Here is a 26,737-nt window from a genome sequence, read left to right as displayed (position 1 = left end):
AGATCAACCTGCTGTGGGTCTACTACTCTTATTACACAAGGAAGATCGTCACTATACAATCTTTAATATCTTTATAATTTTTAAAATCAGTGAATAAAACCTCTGCTCATTTCTGTTGTTGTTGTAATGGGTCTTAGTGCATGCTATATTCTACTTATACATAAATTTTATAACAACATATTGTTGGTTCCCATCTATCCCCAGTACTTCATTAAAAAAACAAGAGTCTGAATTAATTACTCAGCTCCCTGATACCATCTAACAACACACCATCTTTCTGCTGTTACAACAGTGTGTGCACAAAGGGGACATAATCATTTCAGCTACACAGATATAACTTCAGTAGTACAACTGGTTTTTTATAGAGGGTTTAACATCTTGCTCAGAGAAGAAAACATTGCATGGAGACCTCATAGCAACCTTCCAGTATCTGAAGGGGGCCTACAGGGAAGCCAGAGAGGGACTCTTTGCCAGGAACTGTAGTGACAGGAAAAAGAGTAATGGGTACAAATTGAAAAAGGGGAAGTCTAAGCTGGATATTAGGAAGAAATTCTTTACTGTGAGAGTGGTTAGGCACTGGAACAGGTTGCCCAGGGAGGCTGTGGATGCCCCAAACCTGGCAGTGTTCAAGGCCAGGTTGGATAACACCTTCAGCAACCCGGTCTCATGGGAAGTGTCCCTGCCCGTGGCAGGAGGGGTTGGCACTAGATGATCCTTCCAAATCCTTAACATTCTATGATTCTATGATCTTCTCTTGTGCCACAACTGCACCACAAACCTGTGCAGGTTTTCATAGGTGAGTGGTTATTTCCAGTCTCACACCTGTGGTTTATATCCATCTAAACAAAAACCCTTCTCAGAGAGAAAAATAAACCATGCCCTCACAAGATATCTTGGAAACAGACCAACGTATGAATAAATAACCAATGGATAAATAAAAGCCTACTGTCAAAGTGATAGGAATGTTATCCATTTCTAAGAGAAATTACCATTTTCTTTGCACCCAAGGCAACTTCAAACCATTAATCTTTCCTGCAATTCCACTGAATTTTGTTGTGCTTGACGGAGGATACTACATATCCTCCAGATGCTTGCATAGAGCCATCCACAAAAAAAAAAAAAAAAAAAAAAAAAAAAAAAAAAAAAAAAGAAGGAATAAAATGTTATTTCGTTTCCTCTGAGCACACATCACGTTGTCTACTGTGACGAGCCCCGCCTGGCTCCCGTGTTCCCCCGCCCGCCGCATTCCATCGGAACCCGCCGCCGCTGTGATGCCACAGCCCCCACCCGGCTGTTCCCGGATCCTTCCCTCAGGGCCAGCGGACCTCACCTTCCTCCCGGGAAGGAGCTCAGGGATCAGCTGCGTGAGTGCCCAAGGTTCCCCTGGAGGCTGCTGTCCCCGGTGCGTCAGAGCTGTGCCAGGTGGCATTCCTACTTTTCTTTAGGAAAAATTAATGCGTCCTGCTTTATTAGCCAACCGTTCTGACAATACCATCACCTCCATCAACACTTGGGCTTTTGAGACCTATTTCTCTGCTTTTTTTATGTCACATGTAAGGCAAACGGGCTTTAGAGTACGACATTTTAGTTACAAAAGCTCAGTCTTGCATTTAAAGTGGCTCGGGACATACCCCTGACTGTTTACTCAAATTAGTTCTGAGAAAGTCCCTTTAAACTTTGACCAAAAGTGTGTCAGTGCATGAAACTGAGCAGATGACAATTGTATTAAAACTACAGTTTAACTGCATTATTTTCTCACATAGGCCCTTGATGAACCTATTTCAGGGACAAAAACTTGCAGTACGTAGTCCAGGTATAGTTTTATACTTTATCTGATATAATCAAAAGCCATGTACTTTTTAAATTTTTGCCTCATTTTTAGATAATACTGTTACATGTACAGTAAGTCTTAAAATGTGGCTTACCATGTATTTAAAGGGTTTGCTCAGCTCTCAGTAACAAAATTATTATTTCTGTAATTTATTTCATCTTATAGAATGGCGGAAATCCTGAATGAGTCAGAGTAGGGTGTTCCTGTCTCCAGTCTCCCAATTCCAAGTGTCATTGGCACATACTCTTCTGACTCTGCACTGAGGCCTGAACACTTTTAACACATTCTTTAAAAGAAAGCAATAAGCACAAAAGTATTAAGGCATAACAAATTGTCTCCTCCCACCCCACTGCCCCAAGAAGTGTCAGCAAGAATGAAACTGGGTGAAAGTTAAGGAAGGGATAGTGGAGGGGAAAAGACACAAAACACACACGGAAAGAAACATGGAAAAATATTTCCCAGGTGGAACTACTATCCTGGGGATGCATCCTCAATATCATCCCTTTAAAAATTAACATTGCTACATAAACCAGTATTACCCAGCCCTTTCTGCACTTGACTGTGTTCAAGGAGGTTTCATGTTTCACTGTTTTTCTTGGCAAAGGTTCACATGCTTACAACCTTAGGCAAACATTAAATCCATCTATCCAGTCCTGACCATGAATTCTGTGTGCAGGAGCTCCAGACAAGCTGACTGACAGCCACGACTTCAGCGCAGACCAGGCAACTTCTGACACAAGTCTCTCTGCTTGGAAGAAAGTCACTCGTTCACTTAGTGAAGATTTCAGATGCTTCATACTCGATTTGCTTTCTTGCCAACGCAATGAAGGAAGTGTCCTGCTTCTGCACAACTTTTTCTTCCTTGTTGGAACAGATGGTGAAGGTTTACAAATACATGACTGGTATTTTTTCAGTGACTCACACTTCAGAGCCACAGGTTGCAGACCGTGGCAAGCAGCTCACCAAGATGGATGTAGGCAAACTTGAGGAGCAGTATGACCATATAAAACAGAAGCAAAAACTGCAGCCAGACATTATTGTATATAAAACAGGTATGCTTATACTGATAGGAAAAAATGCATATGTAATGTAAAGACTACTTCTTTAAAGATTTAATAACTTCTGGCTTTGTTCTTTTGATGTTCAGCTTCAAGAGAGGTAAAAGTGAATCCTTTTTCTGTCTTTTTAAGGTTTTATTCATTTCTCTCAAGGGTTTTTTATGTTTATGTCAATTTATATCTATTATCTTCATGTCAGTGAAACACTAACTTGTATTTGAAACAGATTAACATATTTGAGGTAAGGTGTTACAGGTTTTATGTCAGTAAAGTAAAATTCTAAACACAGATGGTTGCTCTTACAGAAGCCACGTACTTCATGTCTGCACTCAGTGTATTTGTGCAATGTATTCTGTAACATTTCTGTTCTCTTGAATGTTTCCATCAGAACCTGCAATTCTGGGTCATCTGTCTCTTTTTCCCTTCTCTATCCGTGTAAAGAAAGACTACAGGAAGCAACAGCAAATACCAAGTAACGAGCACAAGTTGGGGTTTTGTTAAAAAAAAGTTATGTTAAAGGTTATAGAGGGTAACTAAAATACAAGCTTTGAACAAAAGGTCCTGTTTTGAAAGTATCCTCAGTGCATATTACTTGGAAAGTGCATAAATAGAAAAACAAGTAACAACATGTATCACTCATCTACCTGCTATGTCAGACAGATTTTATGTAAGAAACTTTCAAATGTTTCAAAGTTTAGTTAAACTACTGCTTACAATACTACATTGATATATTTTCATTAGGTTTCAAAGTTAAATTGATATTCAGAATACTAAGCTAATTAATGAAGTTATGTTCTGAATTTAATTGCAATATGAAAAACATGCTTCATTCACCTCTCACATTAGTATTTATCTTAACAAGTACAAAATTTAGGTTATTTCATTTTTTACGTTTTCTTCTACGTTTTTCAGTTCTAGAATTTGGCTGTGTCAGACTTTGTGATCAAAACAATTGAAAAAACACATAATTATGAACTATACAACAAATTCACTTCTTAAATATTCTTTCATCTATATGTTTTGAAATTCTCATGTTAAAAGAATTAAAATCTCTGTGAGGAAGAAAAAATATATACAAGCATATTTTATCAGATATGAAAACGCAGTTAACTTGAAGACAAAACAGCCCAACTAATCAGCTGTAACAAAAATGTAAGTTAGTTAAAGAAAGGAAGCAGAAGCTTTATTCAGATTAATTCAAATGAAGCTTCAAATATAATGAATGTAATCAGAGCAGATTTTTTCCAAGGCCATTTGAAGATTAAAAGATGTAAAAAAGTAGGACTGCACAGTTTCTGGGAAGTTCAAAATTTAATAGTGCTGAAAATCCACATGTAAGTATTTTTATACACATACTCCAAAACATTCACAAAACCACATAACCTACAGCACTGAATTTCTATCTTTAAACACCCTGTGTGGAAAGAATTCATGTCACTGTTAGAAGCAGTTGAAGTTTGGGGGGAGGGGGTTGTTATGTTCAGTTCCTATGGTTTGGAAGCGCTTGGACCCTGTTACATGCATCAGTTTTCAAGAATATGTCAAGCAGAGATGAACACTGCCATATCAGGAGAGCCTAATGCCCTACACTATCCTAAAATTCCAGCTAGTATCAAAAGGCAGTCCATGTGTGTATCAGTGTTTCGTACTGACAATAAATTGTTTCCCTGCCTAGAGGGTAAGATTGTGGCTGGGCTGGGAGAGGCACGACAACAGTAGCACCACCACAACCCCACACATGCACACAAACCTCAAAGGCCTGACACAGAAACCCTCATGGAACGAGAGCACCTTCAGTCACTGGTGGTCTTAAAAATCCATGCCAAAGGTCTTTGTTCTAACTAATAAAACCCTGCACCATTCCAGCCTCACAGGCCAGCTTTCTTTTTATGACACCACAGGGATTTTGAGCACTGCAGGTTTATTGCACGACAGTTGGAACGGTAACTCCAAGTTTCCTTGAGGACTTTTAGCTCTGTATGTCACTATCTGTTTGCCAGAAATCGTGGACCTTTAAACAGGACTTAAGACCCTCTAACTTCCCCAGGTTTTTGATGCACGTGTCAGTAACCAAAAAGTCACCTGAAAATGACTTTGTTCTGTTTCCTCCCCAGTACACACAGCCACATTCACGTTTCTGCCCATTCCTGATTATGTGAGAACAAAGAGCACGATAAGATTTGAAAGTCACCAGCTAGGAGATAATACAGCAGTGTATTCATTATTTATTGGCTAAGAAGCTGAAAAACAGTATTTACTTTAGGAATTAAATGGGAGCATTCAGCACATGCAGTCACAACAGAATAAACACTGGGGCACTGACTGCAGAAATCTCTTCCAAGTGTTTCCCAAGCTAATTCAAAATAAGATTATCTTCTGCCACTCTGGAACCTTAAAAGTATCTATTGATGATGGGATCATATGAAAAAGTCCAGAGGGTAAACAACTCTGCAACAAGGCTATAATACACAATTTAATTAAAAAAAAAAAAAAAGACAGAAAGGTCTGTCTAATTGCAGCTTTTTAAGAAGTTTGGAGAGAGCTGAATGTGTGTCAATTAAATACACAGGGGTTCAGGACTTTCGCATTTCTGTCCAAGGTCAGTGCTCAATTTTGTGTGCTGTACCTGTAGCCAAGCAAGGAATCAAATCAAACTTGAAATCAAACCAGTGCAGACTATTAAAATTTGACTAGACTCATTACATTGAACTCTTTGATCAGCTCAAGCCAGATCATAATTCTTCTGGTGACCAGTTCATAAGGTTCTAGGTAATACATGATATTGCCTATCAGTGCCAGTTCAGCCAAGAGCACAGTTAACATTCACAAGAACATGCAAAGGTGCTTCACCTCAGTCTCTCAGTTCCCTTCTCACTTGCTTTTTTCTCTCACACAAGGAGAACAATTACTGGTTTTCATAGCTTGGTGCTCTACTGTGCTGTTCTGCAGAACACACAGGGCTCTGTTTTGCAAGTGGACCTTTGTGTAGCCACCCAAAGTCAGCATTATTTCTTGGATAAAGTCCAGTCATAACTTTGATTCTCACTGTCTCGTGATGCAGAACTGTGTTCTTATCTCTCTGAGTGATGTCACCCTAAAAAAGTCTGTTAGCACACATCATTTTACAGACAGATGCACAAACACACCTGCACCTCAAAGCTCTGCCAGTGTTTTAGTCTCCTTTCTCCCAGTAACACAGCAGGAGAGCAGAAGGTGTGGGCTCACACAGTTCTCCCTCCCAGCCATGCTGCAAAGCAGCTCTTATCAGATCAATCCTACATGGCCAACCCACGGAGCAGAAAAAGTTCTGTGGTGTTATGCTGGGGTTGTTGCTTCAGCGACAACCAAAGGCAGCAGTGAAAGCCCCTCCTTAGCCAAAGCACTGTTGTACAGGTTCATTTACTGCCAGTAAATCAGCTGGGTCTGACATCTTCAAATACCTCTTTGTAAAGATGGCACGAAAGGCAGCTGTAAAGGAGAGGTTGTGCTGGGTTGGGTTTTTGTAAAGGCAGCATCCTATTCAAACTAGCTTCATTTCAAATTCAGGGTTACAAGCCTTTTAAAACAGCTGTTCAGAGACATGCTTTCAGAATATAATCAGCATTCTTCTATGTCTACTTTTTTCCCTTTACTGTGCTTCATAACTGATACTGCAACAGACACAGCATCTATTTATCCCAGCTGAGGTATATTTCATTAGTAGTTGCAGCATCAACTGATTATCTTTAGTGCAATGGTTCAGCTTCTATTCATTTTCAAGACACACATTTTCAGGACACCAGTCCTGTCCAGTAATTCGATGACTGCTGCATGTAATTAAAGTAGCATTAGCAATTCTATCCCTAATATCTTATACATTTCTTTCATACCACTTTAGAAATTAAGCTACAGGGATACAAGAATAAAAAAGAGACCAGATTCTGTCCCACTGTTACAGCTACTCTCTACCATTCATGGACCAAGAAGATTTCTCTAAGCAATCATTCAGGCAACACTAGTGTGACAAGCTATTCACACCCTTTATTCTGACTGTAATAGTAAAATTGCAGTAAAATATTAAAATGCAAGCCTATATGTTAATGATTCCTTATCATGAAAAAGAAGACATTCACAACTTATTTCATCTACAAATGGGCACAATGTTATTAAGTTGTGAATACAAACTTGAAACAGTATCAAACAAACTTTTTGCTTCTCAAATTACAGCATCTACCAACACACTGAGCAAGTCCCTACTCACCTTCAAGAAGTTTTGCTTGCAAACAATTAATTACTGAAAGTCAATTCTCAATCTGTGCTGTTAATGAGTCTTAGAATACTGGTTAGATCAATATTGACTTGATAAATTTCCATTTTCATTTGACTAAAGCTAGGATACCTTTTGTGTCCTCAGGACTGTAAAACCAAGCATGGAATTGTTGCACTCTTTAACCTGGCCTCATAAGAACTTGCACTACTCTCAGCCACAGATAGAAAGAGCACAGATAAACTCATGTGTTGAAGCTCTTCAGATGAGTCTCTGCCACAGAAATCATACCCCTGGTGTTTTTTTCCACCATGGTAACGTGTGCAAATGCATTTCTCTCGTAGGTGAACGGGAATTTGTTCTCCCAGAATCGATGGTGAATGCCGTCCTAATTAATAAAAAAGTTAGAAGATCGAAGTCATGCACAGGAGATGTTCCTGTCAAAAAGGTCACAATGGAGACAACCAACGGTGGCAACTTAGAAGGCGACCTGCTGTGGCACATCCACCTGGGAACTCACCGCCTGGGGCAAACCCCAGGACGAGGAGTCTCCTGGGACCTTTCCCACCGCAAGAACAGACCATGGAGTTTTGACAACCAGAGGCTGATTTCAAAGGGAAGCGGGACACCCCAACCCAAGGAATTAGGAGGAGAAAGTGAATTATCCGCACTCAGTCAACTGGGAAGTTCAAGCCTGTTGAGCAGTTTCAGTGAGGAGAACGGCTCCAACATTTCAAGCTCCTGCCAAAAGCCTCCTCTGAAATCAGCCACTTCAGCAGTTTGGACACACCAGCATGTTTCTTCTACAAAATGCATGCCAGCCTGCAACAAACTGAACTTTTACCCTTTCCCTAATAAGAAAGGGCCCAGAATTTCTGAAGCAGCAAGGAAGCTTGGACTATATGTCTCACCATGAAGACACTCAGTCATACCTAAAACTTAGCCAAAAACTTGACTAAAACTTAAAATAGCAAAGTAGTCTTTCTAGTTACATAGATCAACCTGCTGCAGGTCTACTACTTTTATTAGCCAAGGAAGATTCTTACTATATAATCTTTAATATCTTTATAATTTTTAACATATGATTTCATCATTCACTTTCAAGACATTCAAGATGCTTTCTGATGTATTTTTAAAATTAATTAATAAAACCTCTGCTCACTTCCATTGCTGCAATGGGACTTAGTAAACAAAATTTTTTTTCTTACATATAAATTTTATAATAACATATTGTTGGTTCCCATCTATACCCAGTATTTCACTAGGAAACTAATGAGGTCTCCCCTCCTGCAAAATCTTTTAGAGGAAGAAGACCCTCTCTTGCAGGTGCTTTTCAATGAGAAAAACAGGAGCTACATATCACCCACTTCTGGCAGCAAGTGTTCAGACAAGTCTCTTTCTCAAACATAGGCTTCAGAGAAACTGGATAAGTGAAATGTTTCCCCATTTCATAATGAGTAGGTATGAGACATCATAGCTGCTTTTTTTTTTTCCTTCACAGTAGTTCAGTATTTAAAGAATTAATAGAAACAACAACAAAAAAGATAAAACATAGATATGCACAATAGGTATGGGTATAACAGGGAAAAAATACTAGATAACAATTAGTCCACATGAAACAAGAAATTGCCTGGAAGGAAATACTTCAATAGCTTCATTGTCCTTTGAGTGAATTAGTTATCTTAATTAAACACGGACCTTGAAAACCTTGGTTTTAAACTCCATGCAGTTTTATGCATGGACTAAGTAACTAACTCCTTTGTAAACTCCTCCATAAAAACACTTTGTCCTTTCCTTTCTTCAGGCTTCTCTAGCATATTACTGTGCTTTGTACTGACTGGAACTTATTTAGAAAAGGCATTTTGCGTTTGGATAAGTCTTTCAATTTAATTTCCAAGGACATTATGGAAGAGAAATTTCAGTAAATCTTCATTTATACATGGAGTAGTTTTAGTTATGAGAAAAGTTGCTATACTCACATTTCAAGAGACTGGAATATTACACACACACACAATTGCCTAATGAGAAAATTATGGGCTTTTTCCTAAAGCAGCTGTGGTGAAAATGAAATGGGACAGGAACTTCCATCACTATTACCATAGCTTTAGCTGAGTTTCAAGCACTGAACTCAAGACTGCCATAAAAGCAAGTTTACTCTGAGTTTATGAGTAGGCAAAATTGACTGATTTATGCACATGGGGGAGCCTGGAACCCTGAAGTTCTAGTTCAGTGTCTTCTTCACAACCCTATAACCCCTGCAATGTTCCCATTTCCAAAGCTGGAAATGGGACCCTCACATAGTCTGTATGACTTCCCAAGGAAAATGTTAGGGCTCCTGCAGGTCCATCCATTCTAGAATGAATAACACTGCTGTGCAATGATTTCAGTCACACATTGGGGCAGTTAGAACAAAATCCCTTTGCTGCTGGGACAGCTGGTCACATGAAAGAATTAGCCTACATGAGTTAATCATAACAGGTGCCAAAAACATTCCAGGAACAAGCCCCAGGCCTTTGAGGGCCTCAGATGCAAACACAACATTGAGCAGCCCACATTGTACAGCCAAATGCTTGCAGCCATGCCCTGCTCCCACTCCAGGACATTATGGGGACTAGAGCACGGCCTCAGCAAGAGGTGGTGTTTAGCACCAGGTTTGCCATGCACCCCATGTATTCTTCCAGCCCTGTCTCTGAACCCAGGTTGACTTTTGACGGCTCCATAACCAGGCAAGACCATGCTGATCCTCAATGAAGGGGAAATAAAAGCTCCCACACTAAATCTCACCTCAATACTGATGATTTCAAAGAATACAGAGGAAGAAAAAAAAACAAACCAAAACAAAACAAGCTCACATTGATCCTTCCTGGCACACTTCACAGAACCTTGGCCTTTTGGGGAAGTGCTCCCTCTCAGCACTGATGGGAATTTCAGCCCCCTCTGCCCCACACACAGAGAGGTGGCAGCTGAGGGGTGGCTGCAGAGCATTCAGCACCTGCCCAACCCCAACTCCCCTGGAAGGGACAGTGCCTCAGGGCAGCCTTGGAGACCCCCCTCATCACATCCCAGGGACGAGCCATCAGACACCCTGGGACCAGCAGCTCCCACTGTTGTCCACAAAATCGGATTCATCACCTGGTGTGCAACAAGCCAATAATTACACATTCAAGAGAGACATTCATTATTTATTTCAGATTGTGCAAGCCTGGGTGCTCAGTGGTATTCAACAAATCAAGCACACCAAGTATCAAAACTTTTTACAATTTATGCATTTTAGCGAACAAAGACATTAATGTTTATTGGCTACAAGTTAGATAGTTCTCTTATTAATTAGTATTCTATCTTCTATTGTTTAATGATTCTCTTGCTTTTTATGGTAACTAGTCCAAATGCTCAGTCTTTCTCTTCTTTTGACTCGGTGGGTTTCTTGAGTTGGTGGTTGTGATGTGCCCCTGCCAGAATTACCTTTTACCCAGCTGGAGCTGATTCAGCACAGTTGCCAGGGTGGCTTTATCGGCTTCCTCCTTACCTTGGGAATTCTGCCAAATGTCCTTGTGGCTCATAAATTTGGCATTCTTTGTGCCCACTATCAGTTGTACGTCCTTCTTCCCAAGCTTTGTTAACCTCCCCCAGGTCCACCATCCCTCTAGGTCTGAGATCACTGAAATATGTCAAAACCTAAACCTTAACAAGGCGATTCTACTTTCAAGTAATTTATCTTTCTAACAATGGGACATCACTTAGAGCTTGTAAACTGCTACCTGTTTCACAGATTATGTCTCACAGAACCACAAAATCACAGAATGGGTCAGGTAGGAAGGGTAGGTCATCTGGTCCCAGAGAACATGGCACAGGACTGCATGCAGGCAGCTCTGGAATATCTCCAGTGACGGAGACTCCACACTCTCTCTGGTCAATCTGTTCCAGTGTGCAACCACTCACACAGTAAAGTTCCTCCCCATGTTTAGGTGGGACTTCCTGTGCCTCACTTTCTGCCCGTTGCCTCTTTCCCTCTTGCTTGGCACCACTAAGACGACTTTGGCTCCACTGTCTTGGCACTCCCCTTTAGGTACTCATATAATTGGTGAGGTGAGTCTCCTCAGCGACAGGACGAGAGGACACGGCCTTAAGCTGTGCCAGGGAGGGTTTAGGTTGGACATTAGGAAGAATTTCTTCACAGAAAGGGTGATTAGACATTGGAATAGGTTGCCCAGGGAGGTGGCAGAGTCACCATCCTGCCCGGGGAGGTGGTGGGGTCGCCATCCCTGGAGGTGTTTAAGGGCAGACTGGACGTGGCACCGAGCGCCGTGCTCTGGTTGACACGGTGGTGTTCGGCCAGAGGTCGGACTCGCCCATCTCGGAGCTCTTTTCCAACCCAGCCGACTCTGCGATTCTGTGATTACTTTCTTTTTAATTAGGCTCGAAAGCGTACAAGCACCGAACACCAAAGAACATCCCGACTTAGTGAAAAGTTCGGCGTGCTCCGCACCCCACACCCTCGGCCGCCCCGCGCTGAGGGCCGGGCGCCGCCATGGTGGGCGGGGCGCGGCTTCACCCACGTGACGTTGCCCGTTTTCCCCGGGCCTTCCGGGCCGCCGTAGGAACCGCTCCCGGTCCCTTCCCCTCAGGGACAGCGGCCCCCGCCGTCCTCCCGGGAAGGAGACCCGGCGAGCAGCTGCGGGAGCGCCCGAGCTCCCCCCTCCCGGGGGCGGCAGGTGGGTGCCCGGGGGCCGGGGCGGCGGGGCTGGGGCCGCCGCGGTGACAGCGGTGACTTGGCGGTGGCGGCGCTGCCCTGGCAGGGAGGGGAGGGTTGGGATGTGCTCCAGGGCAGAGATGAGGATGCTCCAGCACCCCGGGCCGGGGGGGTTGGGGGATCTGCCCTGGCGGGTTTGCTCGTTGCGCTGCTTCAGTCCTTCCCCGATTTTAGCCGCGGAGGAATGTGTCAGAGCTGTGCCAGGCGGCTTTCCTCCTTTTCTTTAGGAAAATTAACGCGTTCTGCTTTATTACTCAGCTCTTTTGACAGTTTCCTGTTCCTTCCGTCAACAATTTGGCTCTTGAACCTTATTTCTGCATCTTGTGTCACCCGTCGTATTCCTCTACTTGTTTCATGTCACAAATAAGGCAAAGTGGCTTTGGAGGATGACATTTTACTTTCGAAAGCTCGGTCTTGCATTCAGGGTGCCTCTGGGAAATTCCCCTGATTGCTTACTCAAACGAGTTTTGAGAAAGTCCCCTTTAAACTCATACTGCAAGTGAAATTGTGCCAGGACTGCTCGTGGTGTTTGTTGGCTGATGGAAAAGTGAGTCACAAGAGTTTTTGCAAAGGATTCTTGTGCAATTTAGTGATGATGTGGTAGGAATTTGTGATAAATATTAGAAATGTTGCATATAAAATGATAGGGTTTGTGTTTGCGAAAGCAGAATTTTAATTTTTGTAACAGAGGTTTTGCAGGAATAAGTTTAATTTTTTTTTGTTAACTGTATAGCTATAAAATTATAGCTATAAAATGGTTCTTCAGCATTAGCTAAAAGTGGAAAAATTATGGTTACATGCTATTCATGAGAATTCCATGGCATGTTTTGGGAAAGGGGGAAAGCTGCATTTGTAACTACAGTGCAGTCTTGTGAAAACTGAGTGTGTTTGTCAGTTCCAGCTTTGCAAAGGCCATGTTTTGCCTTGGCCCTAAAATAATAATAACAGCAGCAGTATCCCAGCAGGACAAAGAGTGTATAGTTGTCTCTCCTAGTTTGGACAGACACACTGCAAATTACAGCAATCCAATGGGAAGGATTGTTAAACCATCCACTTACCCAGTTCATCCCTCTGACTCCTCTTTTGTCAGTGCAACTTCCAGGGTTCTTTGTAGCTCACTAAACCTGGGGTTGAGTTAAGGCTGACCAATAAACTTAACACATATTGGATGTTTTTCTGTGTTTTTCCCCCTCAGACAGTGTTTTCCTGAGCCTGGAGCAGTCTTTAAAACTGGGGAAACCAGTAGAAATGTTTGATTCTGCTTTTCTGTCCTGTTTTCTCCTGAGAGCTGTGTGCTAATAAACAAGACAGAGAGATGGAAACCCCTCTGAAAGAAAAGCGAAACTGAGGAATCAAATTCCATGCCAAGCTTACTGCATCTATGCACATTTTAAATGCTTTTAAAAGGACATTTTCCATATGATTCCCAGTGTTCAAGAAGCAAAAGTCTCCCCTGCTTTAACGTGCACCTAGATTTTTTTTTCCTTCTGTTGAGGTCACTGCACCCACCTTTCCTTGCCCTCTGTGTGCCTTCCCTGTTTCTTGGGTTTGTTTGGTTTTTTTTCCCCAGGGACATGCTGATTAACTCAGAGGTTACTGCTTTCCCTGAGCTGAATGAGAATAACTTGTTGTTATTCAGGCTGAATTCAGGCTGAACTCTTACCTGTGAGCCAGGGAGCTGCTCTGTTCAGCTCACCATCATCTTCTCCCCACTGATGAGTTTTCATCTCTCATCTCAGCCTCTGCTCTTTGTTGCTTGTGCCCCTCAGGTTCCTCTCCCCACCAAAATGCCTTTAGTGTTCATCTTCTATTGCAGAATTCCAAAATGTCACTTAGACTTCATGAAAAGTAGAATATCTTGCTACGAGAAAACTATATTAAAGGCTCGTTAATTTTTCTTTCTTTTCTCTTCCAATTGTGTTTTCATTTTAAAAGGATGGCACAAAAGAAATATTTGATAGCAAAACTGACAAGCTGCCTGAGAGAGGACAAAATTCAGCTATGGAAGCCACCATATACAAATGACAAAAAAGAAGCTGGTAAAGAGATGAAGGTAAATATTCTGAGTTGTTGTCATACATCTTCTATGTCATACTGCTGGTGCATTTTCCCAGCTTTTTTTCTTGCTGTTTTCTTAGGAGCTTGTGCAAAAATATTCAGCCAAGCTGAATATCAATGAGAATGACACAGAGAATATGCTTGAAGAAATACGGTGTAAAGCAATTGAGCGTGGAACTGGAAATGAGAATTTTAAAGTGACTGGGATTGCAAGACTTGATATCTATCTGCCTCGTAGAAAAGTAAGTAACACTGCAGAAAATTCAGGATAAGTAGCTTTGCTTTGTCCTTTTGAGTTCTGGATATGTGTCTGATGCAGCTATTTTCAATTCTTTGACTTTTTCAGGTGTTTTGTGTGAAAGATCTGTGTTAGGTATAAAAAACAGGGAGAGGGGGAATTATATAGATATACTTTAGTTTCCCAGGTATGTGGGAATATCATGGCAAGGGACTATAATATTGGGAGATCAGTAATTGCTTCTCTTTAAAATTCAATGACAAGTTGTCTTTCAGTTAAGAAAAGTAAATTAGATCTAGGTGTCTATTTCAGTTTGATTCCTTCTGACATAACTCTTCATGTTAGCAGCAAGGAACAGATGCATTTTTTCAGCTGTAGAATACCTAAAGTTGAATCAGCATATTAATATCACTGTATTACCACAGCTTTTGTTTAAATAGCAGCTTTAAAAAAAAACAAACCAATCCCTTATAAGTGCAATAAGCAGCTTGAACTTGGTGTCATCTTAGGCCATACTTTAAAATGGGCATGTCCAGTGTTTGAACTTGGAAATGGGAAGCAGGATTTTCTGTTGTGATCACAGTCATCTGTTCCCTTCATGGGATCATACAACTGTAGACTCACAGAATCAGTGAGGTTGGAAAAGACCCCCAAGACGATCGAGTCCAACCTTTGATCACCACCCTGTCAACCAGACCATGGCACTCAGTGTCACATCCAGTCACTCCTTAAACACTTCCAGGGATGGTGACTCCACCATCTCCCTGGGCAGCCCATTCCAATGCTCAGCCTTTTATGGCAGGCTCCTAAAAGCTTCACTAAGACAGAACTGAATTAAATTTTGCTCTTTTAAAGTCAGATTTCAACCTCTAGTTTCACACGTAAAATACCCCTGTAGTGAAAAGTAATTACCTGGACTTAAAGGGTAGAGGGTTTCAAATGATTGCCATGCAGTTAAAACAACCACATAGTTTCATATTTTTACTTTATCATGCTGCTGGGCATATAGGGGAATTAATTAATGTAAAATTCCAGTTTATCTAATCTGGGACCAGAGACACCAGTAGGAATTAATCATAACTTAGCCAGTCACAGGTGAGTGGTATAATTAAAAGCAGAGTTAAGATTGGAAGTGCATAATTAAATTAGTTAAAATCGTTTGGTTCTGAATTTAGATTTATCTAATTCTAATTTATCTAAATATTTTCCTTTTGTAATGCTTATTTTTAGCACTATATAGCAAATATAGGACTCTCTGCCTGGAAAGTAGAAATGTGTATATCCAGCCATAACCTTCTTCACATGGCTATTATGTGAAAAAGACATTTTAGTTGTAAAACAATTAATTAAGAAAATGTCTGAAGTATCTTGATACCATGCTTTTTTTTCCTTCCCTCTCTTTCCCCCACCCAATTCAATTACTACAGAGCAGAAAAATCCCACTGGAAACCAGCCTGTTCATCACAGGCAAGGAGCTCAGATCACAGTAAGTGTAATCATCCTTGGCTCTTCTCTAATGGGGTGGTGCCCTGTCATACAATATTGAAGAAAAAAATGCACACAAAGGACTTTTTGTTTGATTTAGGCTTTTTCTTAGCACGTGTGTCTGAACAGGATGTCCAGTATCCCTGTAAGGCAGTTCTTCCTGTGGTTTAACAGATGGAAAATGGGAAAGTTGCAGCTGTGTAAATCCCCAGCAAGCACCTGAGAAGGCACCAGTGATCACTGTTCCACATCTGCAACTAGGCAGGTCTTCTGAACAGTGAACATTAGCTTCTCTTTCTGTTGTGTTTTTAAGCCTAAAAGAAAAATCAGATTCTTTTTTGTCTGTTTTGCTTTTTCCCCTCTCTTTATCTCACATTTTCCCCTGTGTGGTACATAAAGCTTTTTCATGTTGTTATTTTACTTCTAGCAGCTGCCTCTTATGGCAAAAGTTTTGAGCAACTTATGAACATACTAGTTTTCAAGTTTTATTGCTATTGTAACAGTTATATTGTGTAACCTTATAAATTTATATTCATGGATGAAATTATTTATTCCACAGGATAGCACAGGAATATGCATTACAAGAAAGTGCTGTCAAAATAATCATAAATAAGAAGCAGCTTGACCTGGGTATGTATCTCTAGTTGAGGATGCTTTTATGATCATTTTCTAGTTTACTGATTCTCAGGAGAAAAGTTTGTTACAACTCTGTTAATTTCAGAAATTCCCAAGGAACAGCAGTTAAATTTGTCAGGTTCTGTACAGGAAATGTAGTGAATTATAATGAACAAAATTCTTAGATACAATTAGATCAATTATAGGAATCCTGTAGTTAATGTTGAAAATCCACTTTTTCAGTATTGAAATACTGAAAATGCACACTTAAGAGAAATCCCAATATTTATTTTTTTTTTTAAAAAGCATATTGTATAACAGCACTTTCAAAACCTTTTTGTAGTGCTTTACACATGTTCAGCCTGTCAGATGTGTTGTGAGAAGTGATGACAACAGCTTTCTTTTCATTGATGCCCCAAGAATATGAAAAATCTTTTTCTTTAGAAGATCACACTCTATTTTGCAGGCAAAACCCTTGAAGACCAGGGTGTAACACACAATGCAAAAGTGATGGTACTTCAACTGGAACAGAGTGATGAGGAAACCAAAAGAAAAGTTCAGGAGGAAGAACTTCAGTGCAAGAAAGAAAAAGAAATAAATGACAAGATGCAAAGAACTAAGAAGGGTTTGGAAATTCTAGCACAGAGAGGTAAGGGGGCTTGTTGGGGCCTGTGGGGTCAGGGGGAGATGGGTGTTTATTAATTCTTGTGCATCAAAAATTATCTTTTCAGTGGCCTTTCAACATGGGAGAGCGCCTGTACCGTGGCTGGACTTCAGTCTGTAGTTTTCTAGGTTTCTGCCCACTTGAAAACTGGATTTTAAGTTGACTAAAACTCCTTTTCTAGTCTAATCCTTCTTATCACAACTAGAATACTACAAAACTTTTGTCACTTTGGAATGGATATGGCATGAATCAGTTATTTAACTGGCACTTGACTGTTAAGGGACTGGTGACTCGTGAGAACAGGCTTTAAATTTATTGTAGACATAAGCACAGTGTAATAATATATTAGAAGTAATTAAAAACTTTTATTTTTTGGTGGTTTGCCTCGGCTATGGCTGTGTGTAGCCCTGGTTTCATTGTGCAGAGCAGCTCCTTTGTCACTGTCATCTGCAGCGTGGCTGTTCTGTTCTCATTGCCCTGGAGGTTGATTGCTGGCAACTGTGGCTTCAGTTAAAGGGACACAGTTAATTTAACAGCAGTACTTTCTCAAAATGAGGTTGTGTTTGGGAGTTGCGTGGCTACACGGCGAGTTTAAATCACTTCTCTATTTTATATTGTTTCAAAAATCCACAAACAGGGAACTGTGGAGCTGAGCAAGCAGTGAATTCCTGCCAAATGCAGAAACACCTGAGCAAAGCTGCTTTTAACAGTCAGTGACAGGCAGTTTTTTACTGTAAGACCAGATTTTAAACAAATGAAAGAAGTGATTCCTTTTATGGACTTAAGGGGTGGTTTAGACCCTAAACTTTGAATAGTCTATAGGGCCTCTTTCAGCTTTTTGCCAATAACTGTCAGGTACAGCCAATGCCTGAGAACGGAGTGGAGTCTGCAACAGGCTCAAGGTTCTGTGTGAAGTGGAGGAGGGGGTTTAACAGCCCTTTTGTTTCACCTGAGAAAAATTCCGGGGCAGAAGCTTTTAATCTCAACAAGCTCATCCTTACTTTTCTTGTAAACAAAAGACAGTTATCTTTTCGTTGAGAATCGGGTGGAAGTGAAAACAAGACTGATAATTTGGTTATAAGCATTAAGGATGTGGGGAAGGAAAATACTGAGCTGTATTTTTTTTCAGCTCTATCAACTATGGTCAGTTGTATTTTTTTTGTGATATTCCATACTTTAGTTGATAAATCATTTCAAGTGCTATGTTGTGTAAAATGTAGGTGTTTTGTCTTTCTCGAAAAAATCCTTCACAATTCATGTAATTTTTGATGCTGTGTCTAAATTTCTGGATGCACAAGGCCTTTTCCTTAGTGACCTTTCTAGAAGTTCTTCATGTTTATCTGGTCAGGGTCACTGTTTGTTGGTATGTCCAGAAGAACACACATGCAGCTTTTATATGAAGTTCTGATATTTTTGGCTTTGTCTGCTGTTCTGTTTAGTGATGTGTGTACTGGCATAATATTATGGCAGCAGAGTTGCTCTGTTGAAGGTGGTACTTAAAATTTAAACTGCTTTTTTTTTTTCTTTCAGAGGAGTACTTGGATCCAGACTCTGCTCCATACTTAGATATAGCTAATCAAACTGGAAGGTCAATCCAAATTCCTCCTCAAGCTAAAAAAGTAGGTTAAAAGTATCTTATAAAGTCACTAAGATGGCTCTTTAAAGCTTGATTTGTGAAGCATTTAAAATATGGGTTTGAAATACAGTCAGACTTTCTGGGGATGTAACCCTGAGCCCACTAGATGTCTGCTTAATACAAATAATTTTGGAATAAAATTCAAGTAGAACTCTATAATTGGTCATACTTCAGTCATCTGGAGGCAACCTCTGATTTCTGATCTCATTGCAGGTCTAGACTTGCACTGACCCCTGTGTGGTCCATATCTTACTTTTGTAGTTTAAGATGGGCTTTAATTTTTTTATATCTTACCACCTACTTTAATTTTGGGGTGCCCTAGAATGGTATGAAAATAACTTGTTTGTTAGGCCTTAGTTCCACTTGGAAAATTGATGAGTCTCTCTAAAGTGGGCTATTTTAAAATAGTTTTGAGATCTTTTGCACTGTGTCCCCTTTCAAACTTAAATTTGTTCACCATTCAAGGAAGTTCCCCATTCTCAACTGAAAATATCTTCAGTTGGGTGCATGCACTGAGTTACAGAAGGACCTGATGTTGGCTGCTGAAGCAGGAGAGTAGTAATAGGTGCTGTCTTTCAAGATTACTAGATTTTCTGAAGATGAATAAAATCTCTACAAATACTTGGAATTACACCCAGTAATAAAAATGTGCAGAAATGAGCAGGCCTAGTTGGAGTGTTCCAACTGCTACTTTAGCCTTTTCTGAGGCTTTTTTTCTGCATCACCTGGATGATTGGAATTTCAACTGTCCAATCTCACAGTGCATGCTGTTCTGGTGAAGTGCTGAAAGTAGTAATTCACCTCAAGAGTTAAAGCATCAAATGTTCAAGTGCATGAGTTTTCATCACTGTTGATCAAGGATGAGAGGAAATATTGTGGGTTGTTCCTATCCAGAATTATTATTTACATTTCCATTTGTCAAACCTCAGGAACGGGAGTGTTCTCCTGACGCATTCAAAATTTGATTTTTCAGTTCTGAGGATTTTCGGGAGGTGAATTTCTTTAGGTTTTACAAAGACAGTTGTAATAGCAAAGTGAAACAAATTTGGTGCTGTTAAAAAGTGTAGCACCCGGAAAAATGCTGAGCTTTGTATCACTCACCATTGAAAATCCCTCTAGGGTTGCATTCTTAAAATCAGCTTGATGCAGCATTTCATGTGTCAGTAACATTCATTGCTTTTAATTAGACAATGTCTGGCATTAACAGATGGGAGAAAAGTATGAAGCAGTGTGAAATAGTACTGGTCTTACAGAACTGATACAGTGGTGTTTTTCTGATATTTTCTTTTAGTTCTTTGAGTTGGGGAGGTGCCACAAAAAGTCTCAATGTTTTTTTTTTTCTAGGCGCTTGTGCTGGCAATGGGTTATCATGAGAAGGGCAGAGCATTAATGAAGAAGAAAGAATATGAAATAGCTCTGCCATATTTGCTGGATGCTGATAAACACTTCTGGTGAGAACATTCCTGAGTCCTTGTGTCTCTGCTTTACTGTCAGCCAAATACAGGAACAGCACTAGCTCTACCTGTGCATATAAATCAGGGCCAATTTTCTCTGGGGTTGCTTCACACCCCCTCTGCAGATGGGAGACAGCAGATAAAGGCTCTGACTTGCAGTGACAGGTGGCTTCATGTAGAACAGCTGAAACAGATACTGCCACTGGGCAAGTTAATCTTTCATAACAACATAAACAGGAACTGTCAATATTCATACACCAGGTTATAAATTGCATTAGCTTGAGAGACAGTTATGGATACTCATTTGCAATTGCTCCTGTGAAGTAATCATTTCTTGTAAAAGGTGAAGCAGATAGCTCAGGTCAGTAACCATACCAGGGTTTCTGCAAGTAAATTAGTTTCTTGTCAGCAATCAGAGCCCTAAATTGCTCTTTTGAGATCCCAAAAGTAATACTGTCCCTGTCTGTTTCTCATCTGTGTGTATATGCAAGGAGGCTGGCACAGAACTCGGCACGTTTGTGTGCACTGAGACAATTTTTCTGTCCTCCCAAAGAATGCACAGGGTTTAATTCCATTCTGCTTTTAGAGATGTCAACTTACATAGTAGTCACAGCTCATTTTGTTACTCTAGTGCTTTGAGATGTAGTGTTAGCATTGGTGTCCTGCGTGTTAGTGAATGGGATGGCAGATCAGTGCTTATTCAAGTTCCCCTGACATCAGTTATGATGTCATAACTCAAAATATAACTCTCAAGTATGAAGAGTGTGCACTCTCAAACATGTGAGTGTGCACACTTCTAGCATGTTGTTTCAGGGGTGTTAAAAAATATGGTGTGGGGGGGAAAACAACCCCCTCCCAGAAAAAAAAACCCAGAGCAATTGTTTTATTTTCCAGTGAGTGCAGCACAGAACTGCTGAACACTGTTGATAATTATGCAGTGCTGCAGCTGGATATAGTGTGGTGCTACTTCCGCCTGGAGCAGCTGGACTGCCTGGATGATGCAGAGAAAAAGCTGTCCACAGCACACAGGTGCTTCCAGAGGTGCTATGGGGAGAACCACGAAAGGCTTATTGACATCAAAGTATGCTGGGTTTGATTTAATTTTGGTGGCTTTTTTTCCTTCATCTGTTCAGTTACTGTTCGAGTATTACAAGACTGAGTTTAGAAGTGTAAAGTTTTCTTGTGTGTCATTAGTCTGTCATCTACTTGTGTGATTGTCAGCACAGGGAAAACATTGGACCTGACAAAAAGGTCGTGGGAAATGTATTTATAGGCATCATCAGGGTTTTAGGTGTGGTACTTCATCTGCACACCAAGTGTCTCGTAGCACTGACTTGTGTCTTCTTTAAGTGTGTAAAGTGTTCTGTTGATGAAGAACTCATGTTCTACCACATGCTTCTACCCACATGCTCCCCCCTCTTTCTTTAAACAATTCCTTAGGGAAGCTATGGTCGTGAGAAGGTTTTATTTCTACGGCTTTACCTTCTTCAAGGGATCGGGCACTATCACAGTGGCAGGGAGAAGGAGGCTGCAGAGTACATCCAGAAGGTAAGACACCATTAGGGAAAACTAAGGAGTCATTCACTCCAGCCCCTGTGACTGGACTCCATCTTGCATCTGTTCTTTGCTTACTCAGAGAAACGGGGAGGCTTTTTTTGTTTTTAGCTCAGCAACAGTGTACATAGTGTCATCTTATTCTTTCTATATCCAGGCATCTTCTTTATACGAAGAGCTGTCCATAGATCCTGATAAAGTCGATCGCCTGTCCCTCCTGGGATTCTCTGAACAGGAAGCTCGCCTTGCCCTGCGAGCGTGCCACGGGAATGTGGAGTATGCTGCCAACCTGATCAGCAACAGGAGAGAGGTATGGGCAGGGAAGTATTAAATCACGGATCGCCTTGGTTGGGCTGTCCGTGAGATTGTGCGTTGTGTGACTGGTGCACAGTGGTGCCAAATTAAGGACTTGGATTATCCTGCTTTGGCACTGTTGGTGTAACTGACAGTTTGACATGTTGCCACAAGTTTGAAACCAAAACTTAATGCATTAGCAAGGGAAGTTCTGTCCCAAAACAGATGGGATGAGAGCGCCAAAGACCTGTGGTTGTACTACAGAGGCACTTGCAAAGACTTTGCACCAGCGTTTGCTGCTCAGCAGTGCTCCATATGGGAATAAAACCAGGATCAAGCTGTCACTCCTGGGCTTGGCTACCCCATACTGTGGCTTTGCACTTGGAAGATACAGGAGGGGAGAGGGATTTTTTTTGTGCTAAAGTGAAGACAGTGCTGTCCAGATCTGAAGTGATGCTTGGTAAGCTGAGGGGGTGCTCCTAGACTTCAGACAGTGAAACGTGGACAGAAAAGCCAAAGGGAAGGCTGAACAGAACTCCTTGGCTCCCTGCCCAGGTCTGACTGTATGTCCTTGGCAAGTCTTGTCTGTGGGCCCATCTGCCAAACGGGTTTGTCACTTACCACACAGGGCCCAGAATAGCTGTGATGGCACCAGATCTGATCTGCAGAGCGGAAGTATGGAGACAGTGCTACCTCATGGAAATGCAGCTTTATTTAGTAACGAGTGTCTGGCAGCACAGTCTGTATTTACAAAAAAAAAAAAAAAAAAAGCCTTTTCCTCAAGAGATTCAAATTTGAAGTAAAAGATCCGAGAAACCCTACGTGCACAGGCAGTGTGCTAAAGCTTTCCCGTGTGCAGTGAGCTTTGCAATGTCTGTTCTTGCAGGAAAAGGCACAGATAAGGAGGGAGGAGAGAGCTAAAAGGCGGCAGCGACTGGAAGACATAAATACCCTGAAAAATATGGGCTATTCAGAGAGAGCTGCTCAAATAGCTCTTCAAAATACACAGGGAAACCTGGACCAAGCCTTTAAGGTAAGTGATTTTTCAGGAGTAGTAGTGTTGTACAAAAAAACTTGTTTGTTTTTGGGGGGGGTGTTATTGTTTAGTAGATTCTTATTTTCTGCAGACTGTATTTGTTAGTTCATAGCTACTTTTTCTGGGTATCGAATTGCAGCAACTTAACTTGCACTTCCTGACCCCATGAATCAGATATCAATTAAGTTGGCTGAGGTTTGCTTCTATCAACTCTGGGGCTACATACACATCCATGTCGAGGACTGTTGTGTCTCTGCTGCTCTATTCTGGTCCCCCTCTGTTTTATTGTAGTTTCTTCTTGACAATCCAGAGTTACTGGTGGAATATGATGACGATTCTGTGGCCACGGACCAGTTCCAGGTTTCCCCAGAAAGTATTGAGCAAGTAAGTTAGACCACTTGCTTTCTTGGGAGTTGGTTGTCCTGTTTCTGAGTTATGCCTTCAAACATAAGGCAGATCTTCCTTAAGCAAAGCTCTACAAATATTCCTTGACCCATGTCACTCAGGCTGTCACAATTCCACTCTCTGACTCACTTCTCACGGTGAAGTCATGCTCAAGATAAAATGTAATTTGTTTGTACTTCCTGCTCATTGCACCAACCTGCCATGCACAGGTGCAGAGGGGAAGTATGTGCCCTGCAATGCTGTATCCCAAAAAAGACAGCAAATGAGAAATTTATTCAAGTCTGCAGTGCTCAAGGGAAAGAGTTGGAATGTGTTTCTTTCTCATGACATGCTCGGCAGTAGTTAGTGTGGCTGAGTAATTAATGTCAGATAGGCAAGAAAACTGTATTGCCTAGAGAAAGTAAATAGCACGTGCACCCTCCTGACACACTGGAGTGCTTTGAAGTTTCCTTTTGAAAACAGAAAAAAAATTGGTCTGATACTAGACAAGAGGCTTTTTGATCCTGCTCAACATCCCCATGCCTTTAATAGGTCACTGCCCTGTTGTTAACTGTTCACTAAGCCAGAGTCAGTGTCCTGGAATTCCTGGCATGCAGTGCTTTCCTCTGTGTGTGAAAGGAATGACTGTGGGATGCAGAGTCATATTCCTGTCAGACCCTGGTGCCGGATGAGCTTGGATTTTTCCAGATTTTCTTTATTTTTGGTTTTTCCCCCCTCCTGCAGCTGATGTATATGGGTTTCAGCCGTGAGTCAGCAGAACAGGCTCTAAAGGTCTTTAAAGGCAACATCCACGTGGCTTCCCAAACCCTTGCTCATTATGGGGGAGCTCTTCCTGCTTCACTGCTGCTGTCCTCCGAAGGGTCCAGCCCATCTGAGGAATCAGCTTCATCAAAGGACTTGCTTACAGAGTCTGCAGGTAAGAATGTTGCATGCAGTAGGTGGGGAAGGGGAAGGCTCTTCTTCTGGCTTTTGTGTGGAATAATTAAGTGATAGAGGGGCTCGAGTAATGCCCCAGGCTGCTTTTCTTGTAAACACTGTTACAGGCAAGGCAGCCTTTGATAATTGATACTTGCACATATATTTTTTTTTCTCAAATTATTTGTCAGAGCTGTAGTGATCCCTGTTGTATAAATAAAGGCTTTCCTACACCTTTAAATAATAGGAAACAGTAGGAAAAACTGGCCATCCTGCCCTATCCTTTGCAGAGTAATTGTGAGAGGGAGTTGTGCAGGAGCAGACTGGCAGAGCAGCCATGCTCATGAAAGAGGGAAAGTACCAACTTCTTTCAGAGGTGAATTCACTGCTTCTGCTTTTTACTGGAAGGTTCTTCTAGTTCACCAACAGATGAAGACATGGAGACTGATGCAGTCAATGAAATTCTAGAGGATATTCCTGAACATGAAGAGGATTATCTGGATTTAACACTGGAGGAAGAAGAACAGATCATTCATGAATACTTATCCTATATACAAGTACCACAGCACTAAATCCCATTAAATCTACTTCAGTTATGTGTATTTACCTTGTCAAATTGAGTTTGGATTATAAATGCACCTTCAGCTTATCTCTTATTAAGGGCCTTGAATTCAGTTAAACTATAGATGGAATACTTAATTCCTGCTTATTTGTAACTCTGCTTAAAGCCTACATTTGTGATACATTGTAATTTATTGTCATAGCAGAAAAATAGAAACATTTATTTTCAGAAGAAAATTTAATAGAACTAAACTATATTTTTATTGTGAAACAAGTTAATTCACTTAGCAAAGAAGCATTTCTATACCATTTTAAAATACCAGCTTTAAAAGAAAAACATGACTTTGTAAATCAGAAACCTTAGCTCATGAGGCTGTAGAGGTATCAGCTTTCCAGCTGCTTTCCTTTTCTTCTGAAGGATTTCTAAGAGACATTTATGTATCTGTTGTGCATGGGTTTTTTACCGTGTTCCTCTTATCCCTTCCTACAGGTGTTACACAGGCAATAAAGGTAACTCAGTGCTGCTTCTGCTTTCAGTGAGAGACCTCTGTGCTATGTTAAAACCAGTGTTAAAGCAGCAGGGCCCTGTCCTGGGGCTGGTGTAGTGACGTACTGGTATTTCCTTTTATAACTAAATAACCAGTGTCCCCAAGCAGCTCCTCTTAACCTCTGCAGGTGTGTGACTGATGGATTTCCTGGGGATTAGAAGACTTTCTGTAATCAGCTGCTGAACAGAACGTGGTCCAGGCACTGTCTCAGTAGTTGTCTCCAGCTTCAGCATTCTGAAGAAGTGTTTGAGGGTTTCTGTGGTTTTACCACATCCCGTTTTCTGCCCTGTAAGCGCTCCTCCGTGCCGGGAACAGGAGTTCCCCTGCCTGGCAGCTTTTCTTGGACGTGGTTTATTTGCTTTCTATGGCTCCACGCTCTCGGTAGAGGGAGCCCAGGACCCGTCTGGAGCCGGTGGGAGCAAGGAACCGGCCGTGGTGAACTTTCAGTCTGGTGACAGTGTATCCTTACCCAGCACTCGTCGGTGGGGAGATGGAGGCTTGAACTGTTGGGATACTTGGAGGGAGCAGAGCTTTGCCCTGCGGAATAACCACTCAGTGCCAGCGGAGGGACTGGAACAGGCTGCAGTAGTGGATTGTTTTATTTTCTGACTCCCTCAGTCAAGCTCGGCAAAAGGCAGGCAGTGATTGCACTGTTAAGGAATTATTTGTATTTCATGCTTCTTTATCAAGGCAGGTGTTATAAAAATTGTGTAGTTTTCTATGTCCTCCAAGAAGGCTGAAGCATTTCTAAAGCCAGCAATACAAGCTCCTGAGGGGAAACCAGCCCCAGCACCCATATTCTATCCTGCTTCTCTGCCAGCCAGCCCTGAGGAACCACTGGACAAAATGCAGAGCAAAACCAGAATGTAGAAAATAATTTAAAACTGAAAACATACAAAATCATGGATGCAGTTTTAACAAGAAGCAGGTGAAAACACACAAATTGGCTCTTTCCTTCCTGAACCTACTGCCTGCAAGCCCCTGGGCATGCACCATATTGGGCTGAAGAGGCAGTACTTCTCTCTGAAGTGGCTTGCACAGCAAACTGGCAGGGACAACTTCAGAAGGGAAGGTTTGTCCTTGGGGAATTTAAAATTAGCATCATAACATGCAGTGCTTGTCAGAGAAGCCATTCATCAATGATGTAACTCTGCCAGCGCTGCTGCCCCCCTGTAACTACATGTGCAGTTGTAAGTGATCAGCAGGGCAGGAGGCACTGGCTGAAAGTTATTAGTTCATTTGATCACGTATTCGGAGGCACTGTGATATGTTTAGCAACAGGCAGAAGTGGTAATGACTCAGTAATTCCACTCTTTGAGATCTGTGCTGATTGCCTGTGCAGCTGCTGTGTGCCCAGATAGGCTCTCGTGTCTAACGTACTGCGTGTGA

General features: G+C 41.4%; 2 protein-coding genes across 2 annotated transcripts; both read left to right on the top strand.

The window, feature by feature from the left end:
• Window positions 1–1,292: 1,292 nt before the first annotated feature.
• On the top strand, window positions 1,293–8,311 carry LOC116783941. The gene is given in 4 exon segments (XM_032681974.1): window positions 1,293–1,422; window positions 2,508–2,883; window positions 7,480–7,988; window positions 7,990–8,311. Coding segments are annotated over 3 exon segments (843 nt in total). The 5' UTR covers window positions 1,293–1,422; window positions 2,508–2,654; the 3' UTR covers window positions 8,095–8,311.
• A 3,379-nt stretch (window positions 8,312–11,690) lies between these two features.
• NUB1 (negative regulator of ubiquitin like proteins 1) lies at window positions 11,691–25,336 on the top strand. The gene is made up of 15 exons (XM_032681916.1): window positions 11,691–11,847; window positions 13,821–13,938; window positions 14,024–14,185; window positions 15,609–15,667; window positions 16,226–16,296; window positions 16,748–16,930; window positions 18,476–18,564; window positions 19,926–20,032; window positions 20,930–21,116; window positions 21,476–21,583; window positions 21,747–21,899; window positions 22,770–22,916; window positions 23,211–23,303; window positions 24,048–24,240; window positions 24,648–25,336. The coding sequence occupies exons 2-15, from the start codon at window positions 13,822–13,824 to the stop codon at window positions 24,809–24,811; spliced, it is 1,833 nt and encodes a 610-aa protein (XP_032537807.1). The 5' UTR covers window positions 11,691–11,847; window position 13,821; the 3' UTR covers window positions 24,812–25,336.
• The last annotated feature ends 1,401 nt before the right edge of the window (window positions 25,337–26,737 follow it).

This window comes from Chiroxiphia lanceolata, chromosome 1, assembly GCF_009829145.1.
Source record: "Chiroxiphia lanceolata isolate bChiLan1 chromosome 1, bChiLan1.pri, whole genome shotgun sequence".
Taxonomy (NCBI): Eukaryota; Metazoa; Chordata; class Aves; order Passeriformes; family Pipridae; genus Chiroxiphia; species Chiroxiphia lanceolata.
Note: the sequence above shows the minus strand (reverse complement) of the source record. Positions and strands in the feature narration are given on the sequence as shown.

What these genes read in the sequence shown, in the direction of transcription:
- NUB1 (XM_032681916.1), top strand. Translation starts at nt 13,822, where the DNA reads ATGGCACAAAAGAAATATTTGATAGCAAAACTGACAAGCTGCCTGAGA. An exon ending in TCTATCTGCCTCGTAGAAAA is followed by an intron (nt 14,186 to 15,608) that starts GTAAGTAACACT and finishes CAATTACTACAG; the next exon opens with AGCAGAAAAATCCCACTGGA. An exon ending in TGATCAGCAACAGGAGAGAG is followed by an intron (nt 21,900 to 22,769) that starts GTATGGGCAGGG and finishes CTGTTCTTGCAG; the next exon opens with GAAAAGGCACAGATAAGGAG.